We start from the raw sequence: 17,891 nt of genomic DNA, 5'->3' as shown, positions 1-17,891 counted from the left end.
ACCTGCCTTGGGATCCATCCTTACCTGAAACTTTATCCCACTTGCCTGTGAATCCATTCTGACCTGAAATTACACTCGTCCATAGTCTCTCACCCTTCAAGGAGGAATCTGCTTTTCCTTAAGGTTATTAAAAGAGTGGATATATTTTAGGATCTGCCTTTGCTAACATGACGTCTCTGGTATACTAGATTGTAGCTTGGTTCATACAACAGGGAAGCCATAAAGTGACTGATTTTATGTTATTTATTTATTTCAATTTGGATGCCTCCCAACTCTAACCAACTGTGGATTTTGGTTTTGTGTGAGCCCATTCATTGTGGTTTGTAAATTATGTTTAGTGGCTTAGCTTTGCAGGGAGGCAGATGGTTTACTCAACAAACCATGGTTCATTAACTAATAACTTAGCATGTTGTATGCAGTAGACCAGCAGTTTAGCTGGTGGGTTCATACATTGTGCAGAGCCACAAACCATGGTTTACACACACTGAATGGTTTCCACATTTGAAAACAAGCCCAAACAAATCACATCATCATGGTTTAGCATGACATTCAAAACCAATCAGTATGACTATACAGATGTGCTGAATGGATAGTTATTGTAATTTTGACTTCTGGAAATTACTGGAATGGGGAAAGTTAACAAAGATGGTTAAGAACTTGAACTTGGAAGTTCTTGCCAATTATATCAGTCCTGGGAGAACTGGGCAAAATTCTTATTTATTCTAAAGTCCATACATTATATAATTATTATATTAATCCCTAAGCAGCATACAGATGAAACAGGGTAAAAGATAATACATAAAACCGTTTAAATAAAGCACTTGCTGACAGAACACATCCACATAATTAACATTGATAAAAACAATACTAAACATCATCTCTCTAAGCCATTTCTAATATGGCATCACTACCAGCCTTCCATGCAGGTTGTTATTCAGAGGAATTCTTGAGATAAAGTACGTGAAAGGCTTTCAACATATTAAAATACAACAGCAGTAATTAAAGCAATGTATTTTTGTTCATCTCTTACAATCATGAAACAGAAGTCAAAATGGAAATACCAGAACAAGAAGAATAAACCAGTGGGGAGGTTTATTCAGTGCTACTGTTTAGCAGGTGGATATATAAGGGTGCTAGATGTGGACCCCAATTCAATTCACAGACCCTTCCCTGGGTCTACTGGCAAGAGGAAATCAAGTGTGGCCGTAACACAAGTTAAATAAATCTCTGATGCCCTCCAGTGGTTGGCTGGAGGATTTGATTTAGGCTTAATCAGTAAGAGCGGGCATTGCTTTAAAAGACACATTTGATTCTTGTAGCCTACAGGCTTGTACAAACCATGCAGAATTCAATTGGAATAATCAACTCCAGAAATGAATCCAATTCAACCATTTCCAGCTGAACAGAAAAATCAGTTGGAGCGCTTGGTTAAGTTGGATGCCCCAATCCAGTTACTGGATTTGGATTTTTGAATCAGTTGGAAAAAGAAACATGACTGCACATATACAAAAGCATCTGAAATGGGCCTCATCAATTCAGAGACAGCTGATTCAATTATCTGAATCGACTTCTCCGTTTCATTCAAAAGCAATTTAGAGATTTAATCAAATGGTTTTCAAATCAGGTGTCCAAACTGAATATTCACACAGCCATAGTAGCCAGCATGCTTCCCAAACCAGAGTCGGCATAATTTCAAATTTAACCCCATACATGCACAAACAACTAAAGGGTTTTTCCAATGGACTTACCCATTGCTATGAGAAGCCATACTGTGATGCCTCGATGGCTGCCATTTCAGTTTTCCAGATAATACTATAGCAGTGAGATAGGATGGAAATTAGCTCACCATTATACTGAGCTAAGAGTAATGAGAACAGGCTTTATATTGTACCAACCATGGCTGAGTGGTGCCAGAAGATGCTGTAAGACTCCCCCACTAGTGGTTATAGCATCTCCATAGCATCACTCATCTGTGGTTGAAGTGATAGAAAGCTTGACCTTGTTACTGTTATTTTGGCACAACAATGGTTGGATAAGTCTGAGACACTGTACAATTTGGGACAAGATCAGTGTGGGATACTGGTAGAGCCCTGAGATCAGTCACTACCTACAAACGTTGTTCTGACTCCAAATCCTGTTGGAAAAAGTTGCACAAGGGTTAGCATGCTACCTTTTCTTCCCTCTCCCTTAACAGCAGCCTGGCTTTCAACTGGTAGACATTGAGCTGTTCCCGTCATTCATCTCTGCATCCTTAAAAGTTTCATCTGCTACAGCTTTTGAAGGCTGTATTCACAGATCACATAAGACCAGACTAAAACCAGTCACATTTCAGCTTAGCACAAGGGCTAAATCTTCCCTGCACTCCATCATCCTAAGCCATAATACAATTAATAATATAATAATATGGCTAATAGAATACAATAGAATACAATAGAATACAATATAATCATATGGCTTGCTCAAGTTTGGCTTGGTTATTTGTGAACTCAGCTCACTGCCCTTTGTAACCCATCATTTATGGCTTACCATGATGACTGAATCCAGTCATTGTGACTTATTTATCAAAACACGGATAAAATCCTGGCTTGGTGTAAATAGTATTCTGGTTTCAGTATCACCCTGCATAGGGGCAGACCCTTGGGGGGCAGGAAGCAATTTCCAATTTCAAAAAATGAGAAGTTCTGTTTCTGCCTATTACATGATCTTGCAGTGACAGGAACTTATAGAAACAGGGAGGGGGGGGGAAATGTAAGCTTTTTTCCAAAATGCCATGAGCGGGCAGATTTCAGTCTTGCCAAATTAACTTTATCTAGGCTAATTAAATTAAAGTTATTGTTTAAGGAATAAAGCCATAGTTCAGAGTTAACAGAAATCTGCTGGACAAGGCCTCTTTCCCGAGTCTGGCACAGATCTGTTGGACTTGGACTCCTGTAACCTCCAGCCAGTCCGACACAGCTCAAGAGCACCGGGGGAAAGCTATTCTAAAGGGCACAGCACTATCCATCATATCAAACAGCCTTCATCAGCAAGTCATGGGAACGGACATCTGCTGATGTGATAATAAAACAAATCTATTTAGAACTTAATGGCAGATTATCTTAACAAGTGGCCACCAACCTCAGCATTAGGAAACAAGGCTGAAAGCCCACAGGGAAATGAACAGGACCATTACGCTAGTTTACACAGAGCGCTCAGACGTCATTCGCTGGGGCAGGATTTATGTCATCCCACCAGCTAGAGAGAGGAAACAGATAAAAGGCCACATCCTTAAATTGCTACAAGCAGGTGACAAGAGAAACTGATGCTAAAGTTGACAATGTAGACAGTGAAAGTCCAAATAGAAAAAAAGAACTTATTATTGGAAAGCGATTGAGAAGAATTAGTAGATTCTAGAAGCAAGAACTTCTGCTGAGAAAGCAGAGGCAACCTGTTGGGGGGAGCAAAGAATCAGGAGCAGCTATGACTACACAATTCAAGCATCACCCCTTTTTCAGTGTGATGTCATGGCCACCACCTTGACTCTTTGGAGCCCTGTGTGGTTGCCCCTGCCAGAAAGTTTGAGTTTTTTTCTCCCCCTCTCCTACTTCTTTCCAACAAGAGACACAGAAAAGATCATATTTAACTGCGATAGTTCCATTGTGAGTATCAAACAGGGCTGTGAAGGACCTTCAGTTGAGAGCAAAAAGATGCTTCAGAGCCCATGAAGGCACAATTCACCACTCATCTGGAACTGCTTAAACCAAGTGCATTTGTCCCAGGATCACACAGAGATGAATTCCCAAGAAAAGGCAAGGCTGCTTTAAGGTGTTACAGCTAGGCGCTCTACTTGCGTTCACCCAGATTTTAAAATGGTCCTAGTATCTTCTGGCTCTAGAACACCAATGAGGCCTCTGAACATAGTGGATATAAGGTTGTGCTTATTGTAGGAAATTAAAACTTGAGAGGTGCTTTAAGAAATCTTGCCTAGTAAGCAGATATGGAATGATGCATAAAGCAGATACCATAACCACATAAATAAATAGACAGGGTATTCCTGCCATTTCATTTGTTTGTTCTTATAAAACTATCTGGGAAGGAAGGAAGGAAGGAAGGAAGGAAGGAAGGAAGGAAGGAAGGAAGGAAGGAAGGAAGGAAGGAAGGAAGGAAGGAAGGAAGGAAGGAAGGAAGGAAGGAAGGAAGGAAGGACAGACAAGAGAAAGAAGGTTCTTTGCTTCATCTCATACAAACTAAGGATTGCACTTTCAGTCAGATGACTCCAGAAGAAGGATTTGGCCCAAAGGAGTTTGTAAGTCAGGATACTCTGAGGTAGCAGCTTTGACAGGGCTGAACATCCGTCTCCAGGTTACTTAGCAACAATCCTCAGTGAATCAGTCTAAGGGGCTCTGGCATTTTTGGCAATCCTTCATGTCCTCCGAATAGTTCTCTATCTGGATTGTTGTTGTATGGAAACTGAAAGCTGTTTGCAGTCGGCAGCTCGCTTCCTTCAGGACAGTCTGGGCATCAGCATCTTTATCTGGGACAGAAAGGACAGAGTAAAGCAAAGGGCGAGGTACAAATATGGTGAGAAAATCAAAGTTTCCACCCCTCTCAAAGGCCAGCACGCAAATGGTGGGCAAGGATGGTACAGACTTAGTCTGAAGTATTTGGAAAAAATGCCTTAGGTCTCGTGCAAATGCAAGCATAGCACTTCTCTACTATTCTTAACAGCCACACTACTTTTTTTTTCAGGTTTCTGCATAAGAAAGATGGTGTGAAAGTTGCCTTCACAGCAGTGAGCAGTGACACTGTTTTTCCAGCCTTGGGAAGAAGCCTGAAAAAGTGGGGCTATTTTAATGAATAGCAGTGTGGTGTTGCACTCACGTGAATAATATTTAGAGTGTGCACAGTCCTACTGGATTCAGACTGGTAGATCTTCCATCAGTCCATCAGGAAAGTCTTCTTCAAGTTAAGCTTTATTCCTGGTGACTTTAGATCAGTGTTTCTCAACCTTGGCGACTTTAAGATGTGTGGACTTCAAGTCCCAGAATTCTCCAGCCAGCATGGAGAATTCTGGGAATTGAAGTCCACGCAACTTAAAGTCGCCAAGGTTGAGAAACCCTGCTTTAGAGAAATATTTATGGAGTTTTCTCGGCAACAACATAGATGTTTGTTCCAAGGTTTTTTTCTAAATTCCCAGTACAGCCTGTTGCTCCTTGGAAGACTCCAATCATTTTCCTTTTCCTTTTTAACTTTATTCAATTTCACTTACAGTACTGGGAAGAGGCTATAAAATAATTATTTCATTAAATTATCTAGGGTCCCAGAACTGGGTAGTGAACAATCATTATGTCCTTGTTGCAGTAGTTAATAAGTTTAACCAGGTGGGATAAAAAAAACATCTTCTGCAACTAGAAAAACCCTCCCTTATCATATCTGCATGCTTTAAGGTATCATTGGGACTATCAGAAAAAAAAATTAATGCAGGCAGTTTATGGCCATCTCCCATCCAATTACTAGCTAGACCCAACCCTGCTTAGCTTCCAAACCCAGACAAATCAGCCAGATGTTGCCACTCCCATACAGGTGCCTTATTTTTCATGTTTTAAGCACCAGCCTATCCCATTCTCCGAAAACTGGAAGAACACAGTCCACTATAGTTATTGTGGATGCATCCATTAACCTTGTTCCATAATTTATTTCTTCATTATTTATATGTCACATTTATATAGCTGCCGTCTCACACAAAGTGACTCTGGGCGGTGTACAATTAAATAAAATAACAAGTGGATAAAAACAAGCATTATAAAAAGATAAAAAGTGATTATTAAAATAAAGACATTATCAAATTATCAAATGGTGCAAGTTCTAAACTTGCCTCATAACGATGTAACTTACTGATTGCAATATGGACTGACAGCACCGGCTGGGACACAGTTAGAGCCCAAATGTGAAGGCTATGAAGAGATTTCACTCCAGTTATGGAGAGCAAGATGGTCTTCACATCATTGAAATCTACAGTTTTTGGGGTACCTATGCAACAATATGGAAAAGATAGCAGAAATGGGTCAAAACAACAGGATGCCAAGGATCACTTGGTTTCAGATTTCTGTTACCCCTTTTATTTCCTTTCTTGGGTGACTCAATTACTTAAATAATAAAATACTGCTTTTGGAGTCTGTCTCAACTGTGAAATTATCTTATCTTCTTTTCTTGGAGAGTCCCAAAGCTGAGTCTTCCCATCTGAGCAGAAGCTGGGTGAGACCTTCTTTAACTGAGTTTTTAATTTATATAAGGCAGTTTTTCTTCAAACTGACTTTCAGGGCCCAGCAATACAGAGGATAGGATAAAGTCAATAGCATAGCATTGCCCAGCAGGAATTCCTGGGATGAGCTAAAAGTCTCAACAAATCAAATTAACGTCTTTGCATTTTACATGGATTGTGTGCCTTTTTGACTTATAATATCTTCCCTTCTCTAGAACTCAGCTCTTCCACTGGCTTAGCAAGCCATTTCAGATCTGTGTGTATATGGAGGGAGATCCAGTCTGCTTTCCTTCTGGGCTAATCTTTGTCAGAGTGGCTTGTAAATTGCTTTCTGGAGCTTGCAGTGGGGTGGCAGAAGGGATGAGCAGGCTGCTATCCCTCCAGTTGGAAGACAAAGGTTGGGAGCAATGCACAATGCAGATGTGTAGCATCCAGCTGTGGGGAGGGACCTGGGCTTATAACAATCCATGATGCATTCCTGCCACTGCAACTGGCACTGTGAAAGCACTAAAGGAGCTTCCCTCTGGGTGGTATACTGTGTCATTGTCGCTGTTGTTGTTGTTGTTGTTGTTATTATTATTATTCCTACTCCATCACACAGGTCAGCCTGGGCCTGCTGCCTTCAGAACCCAACTTAACTCTCTCAATCCCACCCCCTGCCCTAGGAAATGACCTTCCATCAGCACAAGGACAACATCTCGGAGGATGCTCAACGTTGTTCCAAGGACCAGGATGGAAAACACAAAGGTACAAATAGGATCCACGTATTTATATTCTGGCTAGAAAGAGAAGAAAACAGTCCATGAGTCCTCTCTTTGTTCAAGGGCTGAATCCCTTTCTATGATCTGCTTGGTATTTACCCCATCGGTGAGAAATAGCTGATATGTAATGGCAGCACTCTTACCCTACAGTAGAAGAGCCCATGGCCTTCCTGATGTTGTTGGGCTCCGCCTCCCAACACACCCTACCAGCTTAGCCATGAAGAATAGAAATCATAACCTCCTTAACTTCTGAAGAACCAGAGGCTTCCAGTTTCTACTTTAGAATTAGCAGTTCAACTCTACCACAGAGGAGGTCTGCACAGGAACAGTGGGGTCACTGCCTTTTTGCTAAATCAGGGGTAGGCAGCTTGTAGTCCATATGCAGCCAAAATCCACATTGCCAAAATCTGACAACAAAATATCTAATTTCCTACAAAGGAGTTGTCTCATCCCTACTCCCTCAAATTAAGTCATGGGAAGTAGGTATGAAGTAGGAAGTCTCTGGTAGCTGAATTGCTTCTGCTCTTAGCCTCAAAACTCTTCAGTATTCCTACAGAATGAATGAGTGACTTAATTGGTTTTATACATATTTCCATGTCTTGCTTTAAGTCTGTGGCCCACTAATCAGGATTATAATGAGAGATTTGTCATGGCAGTCTCGTATAATCATTGGGGACTATTCTATTATTGAGAGAGAGAAAATCTCTCTCTGTTGGAGCTCTTACCTTGAAGTAGATTATGATGGCTGCCACCAAGACTCCGATGCTTTGCAGAAGATCTCCAACTACATGGATGAACGCAGCTTGGACACTAGTATTTGGTCTCCCCTCCTTGTGACTATGATGGCTGTGATCATGTCCTGATTGGTGTAGGATAATGCCCATTCTATAGAAAGACATTAATAAAGAGCCAGTGTAGCACAGTAGTTAAGAGGCTGGATCTGGAGCAGGGAAATCTCAGCCCTTCAGGGTAGACCAGACTAGGAAACCAAAACCACGTAGGTCAGTACTACTTTTATTATAAGGCTACAGTTACAGAATCTTGCAAGTCTGAATGCACTTCCCCCCTCCTTCCCTTTATCTGAACTAGGCTTGCTTGAGATGTTTTCTCATGTTACATTCTTGGCCCGACTCAGGGCTCTTTTAGCTGACCATTGCCTTGGCAGTGGCTCTTCCTCCTGTCCTTCAAGGCCATTCCCTCCACCCTCTACAGAAGATCCAGGTTCAAGTCCCCACTCAACCTTGGAACTTACTGATCACCTTCTCTCTGTCCAACATACCTCACTGGGATAAAATGAAGGGATGTTCCCCAGATATTTTATCTGACCTCCAGAGGAAGCAATGCAATAAACAAATAGATATTTATAACAAGACAAAATAAAAGATCACATAGATTCTCAATTCCTTTTGCCAATAAGGCATTCCTCATCTCTTTCTCTCCAAGACTTAAGGAGGATACTTCATCCTGATTCCCTGCTTCTGCCCCATAGTATATCTGCTCTCCACAGACAGCAGCCATTACAATAAGAATCACAGGACTGGAAAGGATGGGACTGGCTGTTCATCAGAGCCCACTTTGCAACAAAGACACAAGCCAACCGAAAGGTGGAGAAGCCTCCTAAGGGCAAGGTGCTCCAGATCAGTGTTTACCAACCTCAGCAACCTTAAGATGTATGGACTTCAACTGGGGAATTCTGAGAATTGAAGTCCACATGATCTAAAGGTGCCAAGTTTGGGAAACACGGCTCCAGATTCAAGAAAGAAGCCAAGTTGCCAGCCAAGCCAAAACGCTGTGAATATGAAAAGCTATCCATGATCAATTTGGGATAGCTGTTATTCTTGGCATAAACAGAAGGAAAATGCAATTTCACTAGGAAACAAATAGACACCTACACACCAGATACAGTTGCCTCTCCAAGATGCTAAATGAGGACTGTCTGAGGTTAAGAAACAAAAACAGACTTAGAAAGAGAACATACGAGCATATGCTTTGATCAAGCGTGTTCGGCTGTCCCCTTATCTAGAAGCAGAACTGCCAGTCAGTCTATTTGGCTTCTGAACTTAGAATGAGAGGATTTGCTATTTTTATGGTCGTTACTTGTTTTTGTACCAGGCAGCAAGCATGCAAATAAATAAATAAATTGCACAGGCTCTTTCTGAATGTTAGGGACAAATTACAAATTATCTTAGCTGGGCAGTTCTTCCCAGGGGCAAAGCATTTCCTGTTCACAAATGGCCAGCACCAGATTCGGACCCTAGGGTAGAATGGGGGAGCTTTAATTCCTTGCCCCTTACCAGATTCTGCACCTACAGCTTGTATTGCAAAATACAGCATGGTTCATTTCAATGGAGACTTTGGCTGGGATGGGGACCATACAATTGCACATGCGGAGGTCCAGATCCAGATTGGCAATACACGGAAGTGAAATTGTTCCAAGTTCCTTAATGGGCCTCTTTCCTTGTCTCGTGCCCCTGTGTGGTGTGTGTATAGGTAAGCCAGTGTTGTCCAAACTTGGCCACTTTAAGATGAGTGGACTTCAACTCCCAGAATTCCCCAGCCAGCATGGCTGGCTGGGGAATTCTGGGAGTTGAAATCCACTCATCTTAAAGTGGCCAAGTTTGGACAACACTGAGGTAAGCAGTTTGTCTTTTGTTCAGGAAAATGCACACTTCCAAACAAAGCCCTGGGTTACAGCCACCTACCACTTTACTTTTTGCGGGGCCCAGAAGCACTCTTGCAGATAACAGCAGTGTTAAGAGGTGACCCTTTACTTTGCATATCAAGCACCCTTCCAGCTTTTTTTCCAAAGAAAAGAGCTTTAAAACCATCGGGAGAGGCAGAGAACTTGGCAGACACTGAGGCTGGTATCCAGAGGTGCACAAAAGATACCTGCTCCAGAGTGTCTGGCAAATGCCTTTCCTCCCACCCATTTTTTTTTTTAGCCAAATTGAATCAGGAGCCTTTCAAATGCCAAGCAGATCAAAGAGAACCTCTATTTGGCCCACAAGAAGCTTCCATGTATTGCCAGGATCAGAGCCCATCAGCTGGAAAACTCCCTGAGCTTTTCTGAAGGGTTTTAGGAAGTTGTTCAGAAATTATCCTGAACCTTCATACTTACATGATGTTTACAGCCACAGCACAGCCGGAAGTGATCAGCATTGCATCTCCTTCTATCTCATAGTCCCCAGAAATCAGTCGCTGCACTGCTAGATAAACTAGCACACCAGTTACCACCCAGATAGAGAGTACAGACAGCAGGGCTCCCAAAATCTCTGCAGCAAAAGTCAGAAAAATTTGGTTGGGCGTTAAAGGTTGGAAAACTCCCAAGCTTGCCCTGGCTGACTCACTGATCCAAGGTACAATTAATGAGAAGTAGATCTGCCAAATACTCATGAACTAAATGTTCTTTCAGCAAATCAGTTCATTCTGCCATTAAATGAAAGAGCAATTGATTCATTTCAGCCCAGCCCTATCTGAGCAGATGGCTTCCATGGTGATCTTAGTTTGGTTTAGCTTCTATGCAGTTAACCATGGTATAATGACCAAACCACAGTTGGCTCAGTTTTCATATGAAGCCAAAGCTTAACAAATGACATTAACAGCTTTGTGTTTTTATCAGCTATTATGTTTTTACTGTCCTTTATGGTATAAACTGCCAAGAGTTGTCTTCTGGATGGATGGATGGATGGATGGATGGATGGATGGATGGATGGAAGGAAGGAAGGAAGGAAGGAAGGAAGGAAGGAAGGAAGGAAGGAAGGAAGGAAGGAAGGTCCAGCCAATATGTCTGTTTTCCTGGTTTTCCCCCTAAGCTCTGTAATAAGGAACATAGGAGCCATGCTGGATTCAACTATTCATCAAGTGAAAGAGAGTTGCATTAAAGGCAGGAATTCAAGTACCAGGTGAAGAGTTTTACACACATCCTTATAAACAAATTTTGAGATTTGATGGCATCTATATTTCAGCCAATGCCTACAGTGTGGGCATTGGTCTCTTAGTAGGGTTAAGGGACCAATGGAGAGGTGGTGCTAAAAACCAGTGACCAGTTGTGTTCCAGTTAAGCCACTATAGGTAAGTACTTGCAAGTTTGGGGGTGAGTGTGTATCTGTTTGTGATAAGACAATACAGGCAGAGGTTCAGGGAGCTGCCTGGATCACTGGGGACAGAACAGCTAGAGGAAGCTCCTGGGCAAGAGGAAGACAAGGAACTGAAGACAAGGGCAAGGGGAAGACAAGGAACTAAGGGAAAGTCACTGTACTGGGAAGGCAACAGAAAAAGTGTCATTGAAGATCGGCAATATGCCATCCACAGCAGGCCGAGCAGGTGTCCAGAAAAAAGACACAGGTTTTGTTTATAACTTTGCTTTACAAAGGGAAACTCAAGAGCAAACCAAGAAAAACTTTACAAAAACACATATTCTGATGGAAGTATCAAAAATCAAACAGTATATGTACATTTATGTAAAAAAGACATATTCCATTTCTGTATTTTTGACATGAATGTGAAAGACTGTGCATTAAGTGGTACCACTTGAACAGTAAAAGTTAAATGACCAAAATAAAGGACAAAAGTGAGTTTTTAAAAAATAAATAAATCTAAAGGACAACTTTCTAAAATAAAGGACTGTACTTTATAATAAAGGACAGATGATCACTGTAATTATATATGGCGTATATAAATAAATACATACATACCTAACTCTTCCCCAAAAGAACAACATAAATTACAAATGCACCCAGGTCTACTGTCCATACCAAAAGCCCATCAGAACAGGATGGTCTTAGCCATTTTGCAAAATGCCAGCCAGGTCAGAATGCCACAGGAATATTGCAAGGGCAGGGTATTCCATGATGTGGGGGCCTCCACTGAGAAGATGTGCCTCTAAGCTCTCACTCTTTTTCTCTCATGTACAGAAGGTGCAGGAAGGGCCGATTCTGGTCATGAGACACCACCCTGGGAATACAGGCATCTGAAATACTTCATAGAGGGAATAAAAGGGGATGTAGAACTTGTGCATAACTTTACCCAAGGTTGCAAGTCCCATGGATGGATTCTGGCACTCTCCCCTCTCTGATGCCAGGCATTTCCACTCAAGGGTATCCACAAGGTATTATCAAAAAAATTCAAGATGGTGACCATGATGATGCAATCAAAGCTCTGTTGGTTTCTTATGCATGCCTTTGCTCCCTATTGCAACATCACACCACACCAGTTGAAGACAACAGACAATTGCCTCACACCGAGCAACGCTGACAATAAGGAGCAAAGAATCACTGCTCATCCTCAAGAGGTTGCAGATTGGGGGCCATTTTTCCTTTGTAGCGCTCCTCCATTTTCTAACTACAGGGAGCACCAGTTGGCTCCAAAGGAAGGTGAAGATACTTGCCAAGCACTGCGCAGTGAGACAAAATGTTCTACTTACAGTTAGTGTGAGGGTGAAGCTGCAAGGAAGGGCCAGCATCCCTTCAATTTCACCCTTACTTGCTTAAGAGGGAGATGCAAAGCTTTCAAAGCAGCATTCCTCTTAAAGGACCAGCTAGAGTAGCTAAACTCAGAAGCCAAGAGGGGAGCCAGGAGTTTTCTCCAAAGGAAAAATGGCCCCATCAGGTCAGCAGAAAACCAGCTGTTTCAGCTGAAAACCAGCTTCAAAGCCATTCTTGTCCCCACCACAGCTAAACCACAAGGAAACTGGCTTAGCTGCTTAGAGAAAATGCGGGATGACCCAGGTGTTGAATCGATCTGAGAGGGGTGCAAATGAATTTGTGTGGAAGTCCCCTCTGCAAATATTGTGCTAATATTTGGCCTGCATTGTGGGGGTATGAAAAAGTTGATTGAGATAACAGGCATGTCTGGGACACATGTGAAATGTGGCACATAAATTACTGATTATTATGGTTGGTCGCACAGTCAGCCAGATGTTCAAACTGGATTTGGCATTTTTATCTACCTATCAAGACCTTCCCAAGGACCTGGGATAGGCAGATGTTGTTGTTTGATGGTGTTAAAGGTATCATCGCAGGACGTCAGCTGTTCCAAGTAAAGCTGCCTTTTGCAATGGACTGATGATTTTGTCAATGCCGATGGTCTTTAATATTATTATTATTATTAATTATTATTATGGTTGGTTGCACAGTCAGCCAGAAGTTTAGACTGGATCTGATTATTACTAGTAGTAGTATTAGTATTAGTATCAGAAAATAAATGAGACTTAATTCTGTTCTGGGCCAGGTGCGTATCTTTTCTTCTTAAAGCGGAAACAGTTCAATCATTGGAAATTCTATTATCCCTGCTCTGAAGTCTGCATTTGGTGGGCCATCAAACCAACTCTACCCGGTTCTCAGTTCAACCCTGTGTATATTTACCCAAACATAAACTACATCCATCTTCACGGGGCTCACATTCCAGGAAGCCCACATCCCCCTACAGCTCCGGATTACCTGCTCTATGCCATCCAAAATTCATCCTTTTAGTAGGCTGTCGAGATGACATCCAGAGAGAAAAGAGGCTGATCATCATGCTGGCAAAATCAGTCAACAGGTGGGCTGCGTCGGTCATAATGGCCAGGCTGTGCGCAAAGTATCCTCCTGGAGAGAATAAGAGAGGGTTATGGGCTGTGCCCCAATTTTCCTTCCTGGTCAAGAGTCTCTGCCTAGCTTTCTCACTGCCATGCTAGATTTCTACATGCCTGGAGCATTTCAAGTCAGGAGCGTGCCTGCTCAAGGTGTTCATAGCAGACACGATCTTAGGGATGTCTGCCAGCCCCACGAGGTAGACTAGACCAGGAAATCAACTCCACAGGAAGGCTCAAACTACTTTTATTGAGATTGGCTATAACAGTGTTTCTCAACCTTGGCAACTTGAAGACGTGTGGACTTCAACTCCTAGAGTTCTCCAGCCAGCCATGCTGGCTGGGGAAATCTGGGAGTTGAAGTCCACACGTCTTCAAGTTGCCAAGGTTGAGAAAGACTAGGCTATAATAACAGACTCTCACAAGTCTGATTGTGCTGTTACCTCTTCCTCCTTCTGATACTCCACTGAATCAGGGAGGTGTCAGCCACTTCTGGATATTATCTTGTTTCCCAGGGCTTAAAAACATTTCAGCCCCTTTTCTCTAGGTTCTCACCTATCTCCATCAAGGTCATCTTTTTTGACTCTCTACCAAGTTGCCCCAACAATTTGTACCCATTCGCCCTCGATTTGGAGGTGCCACTGGATCACTCCAACCACCAGCTCTCCTCCAAGAGCGGCCTCCGAGGACCCCGCCGAGCATTCAAAATGTTGCAGCCCACCTGCAACTTCCCCCGTCATGAAGACCAAGCAGATGACAGAGGCCAGGTAGAGCTTCTGGCGAGCTCGCTTCTTCTCAGCATTATTGCCACTGCTGGATGCCCAACTGGAATGGCAGTGCAGGTTTCCCTTCAGGTCCAGCTCGACAGATGGGAGGCCGGGTACGTAGCCAACCACTGAACCATGGAAGTCCTTTCCTGAGACTCCTAAGTAACACCTGGGTTGTAAAGAACACCATTTGAAGAAGAGATTCACTCAGAGATAGTCCACTTCCAAAGCATTAATGTACATACTGACGAGCTTCTCCTATTAGCCTCTCTTACTCCACTGTGCCTGCATTGAGGGCCCTATTGAACTTCACTGACTGGGAATTCTGGGAGTTAAAGGGCAGCACATCTGGAGGGCTCCAAGTTCAGAAATCTGCTGTACCGGGTTAAACGTTGTAAGCCCCTGTTTCCCAACTTGCTCAGCAAAGGCCATGTTGGCTGGGGAATTCTGGGAGTTTTAAGGGCAGCACATCCGGAGGGCTCCAAGTTCAGAAATCTGCTGCACCAGGTTAAACGTTGTAAGCCCTTGTTTCCCAACCTGCTCAGCAAAGGCCATGTTGGCTGGGGAATTCTGGGAGTTGATGTCTACACATTTGGAAGTCAGGCAGCTTGGAAACATTGAGCCAAACACCAATTTATGAACCAGAATGTCTGGAATTGCTCAGCATACTACACCATAAGCCATGGTGCACAAGGACATGTTTTGCAGAGAGTGATCCGATTCACACATCCCATTAAGCCATAAGGTGGCTGGTGGGATGACCAGCTGAACTCCGCCACAGTGGTTTGCAAAATGGGATATTTTATGACCCAAGCTGATTGTTTAAGATCCATACCAATGGCTTAATGACTTGAAGTGTTGCGTGAACCCAACTAATATGTTCACCGAACATCCAATTGTGCATAATAACTCATGTTATTGTGAATCAGGCCAACTGACTTATCTTTTTCTTAAATGTGGTTTTCAACCTTGGGCACAGAACTCCAGATAAAAACCAGCAAGTACAAAATAAGTAGAAGAGTCCCTTCTGACAGTTTGAAAACTGGGGTTGCCCCAAATCATGTTTGCCTTATTTGCAGCTGGATCCTGTTCCTGGCTCAGGTACAGGTTCTCACCTGCCTACAGCAGTGTTTCTCAATCTTAGCAACTTTAAGACGTCTGGACTTCAACTCCCAGAATTCCCCAGCCAGCATGGCTGGCGAATTTTGGGAGTTGAAGTCCAGACGTCTTAAAGTTGCTAAGGTTGAGAAACATTGGCTTACAGAGATCTGCCCTGTTGCTGAATGGGGCGACAGTGAAAACTTCTGCAGGTGCCACATCCTGTGTGCATTCTTCCCAGAAGCACAAGTTTGACTCTTGATTAGAAGACCTTTAGTTGGATCCACCAGAGCTTTTTATATTTTGCCATCTTCACTCCGAATGGCTACCTAAAATTGACTGGTTGAGAATTCTGGAGCTGCAGTTTGAACCAGGGAATGGGTCCCAGAATGCAGTGCCAGATAGAGAAAGGCAACCACAGAGGCTTCATGGGAAACGCCACCAGCAACTTCAAAGAAGCATTTCTCATCGGAAGGGAGCAGGTCAAGGAGAGCTCAAATGCCACCTCCCAGTTGCTGCTTCTAGCTGCTTAACAACCCTCCCCATCCTTCCCCAAGGACAGATAATCCCTGGGTTAAGAATCCCCGGGTTACAGACGACCCATAGTTAAGAACAAAACCTACTGTAGCAAAATTCGAGTTAAAAACACAATGATTCGAGTTAAGTACTCAATGGTTCGAGTTCATTACAATGCTACTTATACAGTATTATACAATAATATTGTTCTGGCTTATGTACAGATTCAGCTTTAGGACAGATCTTGGGAACGGAACTCATTCTTAAACTGGGGACTACCTGTATACACTGAATGGCATTTAGGCAATGAGAATCAACTCAACTGGGCCCTGGATGGGTGAATTAGAGCAGCTACTCCCTCTCAGCCAAGCCTACAACCCAAGGTTGTTACAGGATAAAACAAGGCGGCGACTGTCGGGAGCAACAGTGTATTTTTTCTGACGAAAGCTAGGCTAGAAATCTAATTTAAAACGTAATAGCTCAGAACCTGCTGGTTCTACCTGCCCTTCTGAAACTCAAATAGTGCTGCTTTCCAGTTCAAGGGGTTTTTACACAAGGTTGCTACTTAAACCAAGAGATGGGGGATATTCCAAATGTTGCAGTGACAATTCCGACTAGTGTCCTCCTTCCAGCCACGTTAGCTGCAGGATCCCACTTTGACTTGAACTAGCTCAAAACAGTTGGCCGTTCTGGTCTGGTCCCGCTCTCAGGGATGAGCGTATTAAAAATTAGAATCTACTGCAAAATAATCCCTTGGGAAAAACCAGAGTCCTCCCACCCCCGAAACGCTTGAACATCTTTCTGATTGCATTCAAAGGACGTCAAAGTTGTTTGCAGGAGATAACAACTTTCTCACACACACCTGGGGAGGCTTGCAGGATTCTGGCCGCCATCTTTTTCTTTTTTGGAATAGGGCTTGTTGCTGCCTTGCCCTTAGCAGATACACAACAGGCAGAAATTCAACAGATGAAGCCTCCCAAATAGTTGCTTCATGCTGAAGAACCCCTCCCTTCCTGAACATCGGGGGGGGGGCAATAAGTCCAAGGATCCCCCTTATTTTTTGTCAACGCTGATATTATAAAAAAGGGGAGGGGGAGATATTTGAACGCCTAATCAGAAAGTTGAAATGGAGCAAACAACTAACTCCAAATGTGGGGCTGTTTATTCCAATCTTTTTGCCGAGTGGAATTAAAGGGATTCATTTGATTGGGGGCATGGGGGGGCACCCTTCCAAAGCGAATGGAAGTTAGCCAAGACTGTCATCCGTCAGGGCATTTCCCCATTAACCGGAGCAGCGGGCCTTATTTCGGATCAGATGGAGATTTACTTCCGAGGAAGCCCGGGCTGTAGGAGGCCGCTTTAAGGCTGGGACGGCCACGCGCGGGAGACTCGACGACGGGCGCCGGCTTCGGCGGCGGAAGGGAGACCTCGGCAGAGGCGGTCGGCATCGTCGTCGGGGCGGAGAAGTCAAGCGAACGGGCCCGCGGAGCCGCACTCACCTGCTTTCCACTCCATTGAGCAGATGGCTTTTTTCCACCCCGCCGCGACTGGGATCCATTCTTCGCGACAGGTGCGCTGCCCCCGGCCGCGGCTGTTCGTCCTCCTTTCCCGGCTCTTCCCGCCCCGAAAGCCGCGCGTCGCCCGCCGCTCCGCTGCCTCTTATCTCGGCTGAGCAAGCAGCAGCCCGGGTGAAAACGCCGCGGACTCGTGCGCAAAGCCCCGGGGGGAGACGCGGGCGCTGCGCTCCGCCCGCAAAGTTTGCCGAGGCGGGGAGGGCTTGGCCCCGCGCCCCGTGACCCTCGGCCCCGCGCCCGGCCTTCCGTGGGAGCCTCAGAAGAGGGGAGTCGAGGGAGAGGCCGCCGCCGCCGGCCCCGCGTCGACCCCCAACCACCGGGGGCTTTCTTCTGCTGCTCGCATCCCCGAGGGGCCCTCCAGGTCAG

The 17,891-nt window shown here is 44.0% G+C and overlaps 1 protein-coding gene across 1 annotated transcript; it reads right to left on the bottom strand.

Annotated features, from left to right (window-relative positions):
* Window positions 1-698: 698 nt before the first annotated feature.
* SLC30A2 (solute carrier family 30 member 2) lies at window positions 699-17,608 on the bottom strand. The gene is made up of 8 exons (XM_025166560.2): window positions 17,451-17,608; window positions 14,292-14,506; window positions 13,440-13,586; window positions 10,121-10,274; window positions 7,728-7,887; window positions 6,915-7,020; window positions 5,875-6,009; window positions 699-4,513 (listed from the first exon to the last, which is right to left on the bottom strand). Exons 1-8 carry the CDS (start codon window positions 17,507-17,509, stop codon window positions 4,368-4,370), a joined length of 1,122 nt encoding a protein of 373 aa, XP_025022328.1. The 5' UTR covers window positions 17,510-17,608; the 3' UTR covers window positions 699-4,367.
* Window positions 17,609-17,891: the final 283 nt, after the last annotated feature.

This window comes from Python bivittatus, unplaced genomic scaffold, assembly GCF_059951505.1.
Source record: "Python bivittatus isolate LINGU-HERP-01145 unplaced genomic scaffold, Pbiv_v1 ctg000250_np1212, whole genome shotgun sequence".
NCBI classification, from domain to species: Eukaryota; Metazoa; Chordata; class Lepidosauria; order Squamata; family Pythonidae; genus Python; species Python bivittatus.
The sequence above is the reverse complement of the archived record's forward strand: the minus strand, read 5'-3'. Positions and strand labels throughout refer to the sequence as shown.

What these genes read in the sequence shown, in the direction of transcription:
- SLC30A2 (XM_025166560.2), bottom strand. Translation starts at nt 17,509, where the DNA reads ATGGATCCCAGTCGCGGCGGGGTGGAAAAAAGCCATCTGCTCAATGGA. An exon ending in CATGACGGGGGAAGTTGCAG is followed by an intron (nt 13,587 to 14,291) that starts GTGGGCTGCAAC and finishes TATTCTCTCCAG; the next exon opens with GAGGATACTTTGCGCACAGC. An exon ending in CCATCATAATCTACTTCAAG is followed by an intron (nt 7,021 to 7,727) that starts GTAAGAGCTCCA and finishes TTCTCTTTCTAG; the next exon opens with CCAGAATATAAATACGTGGA.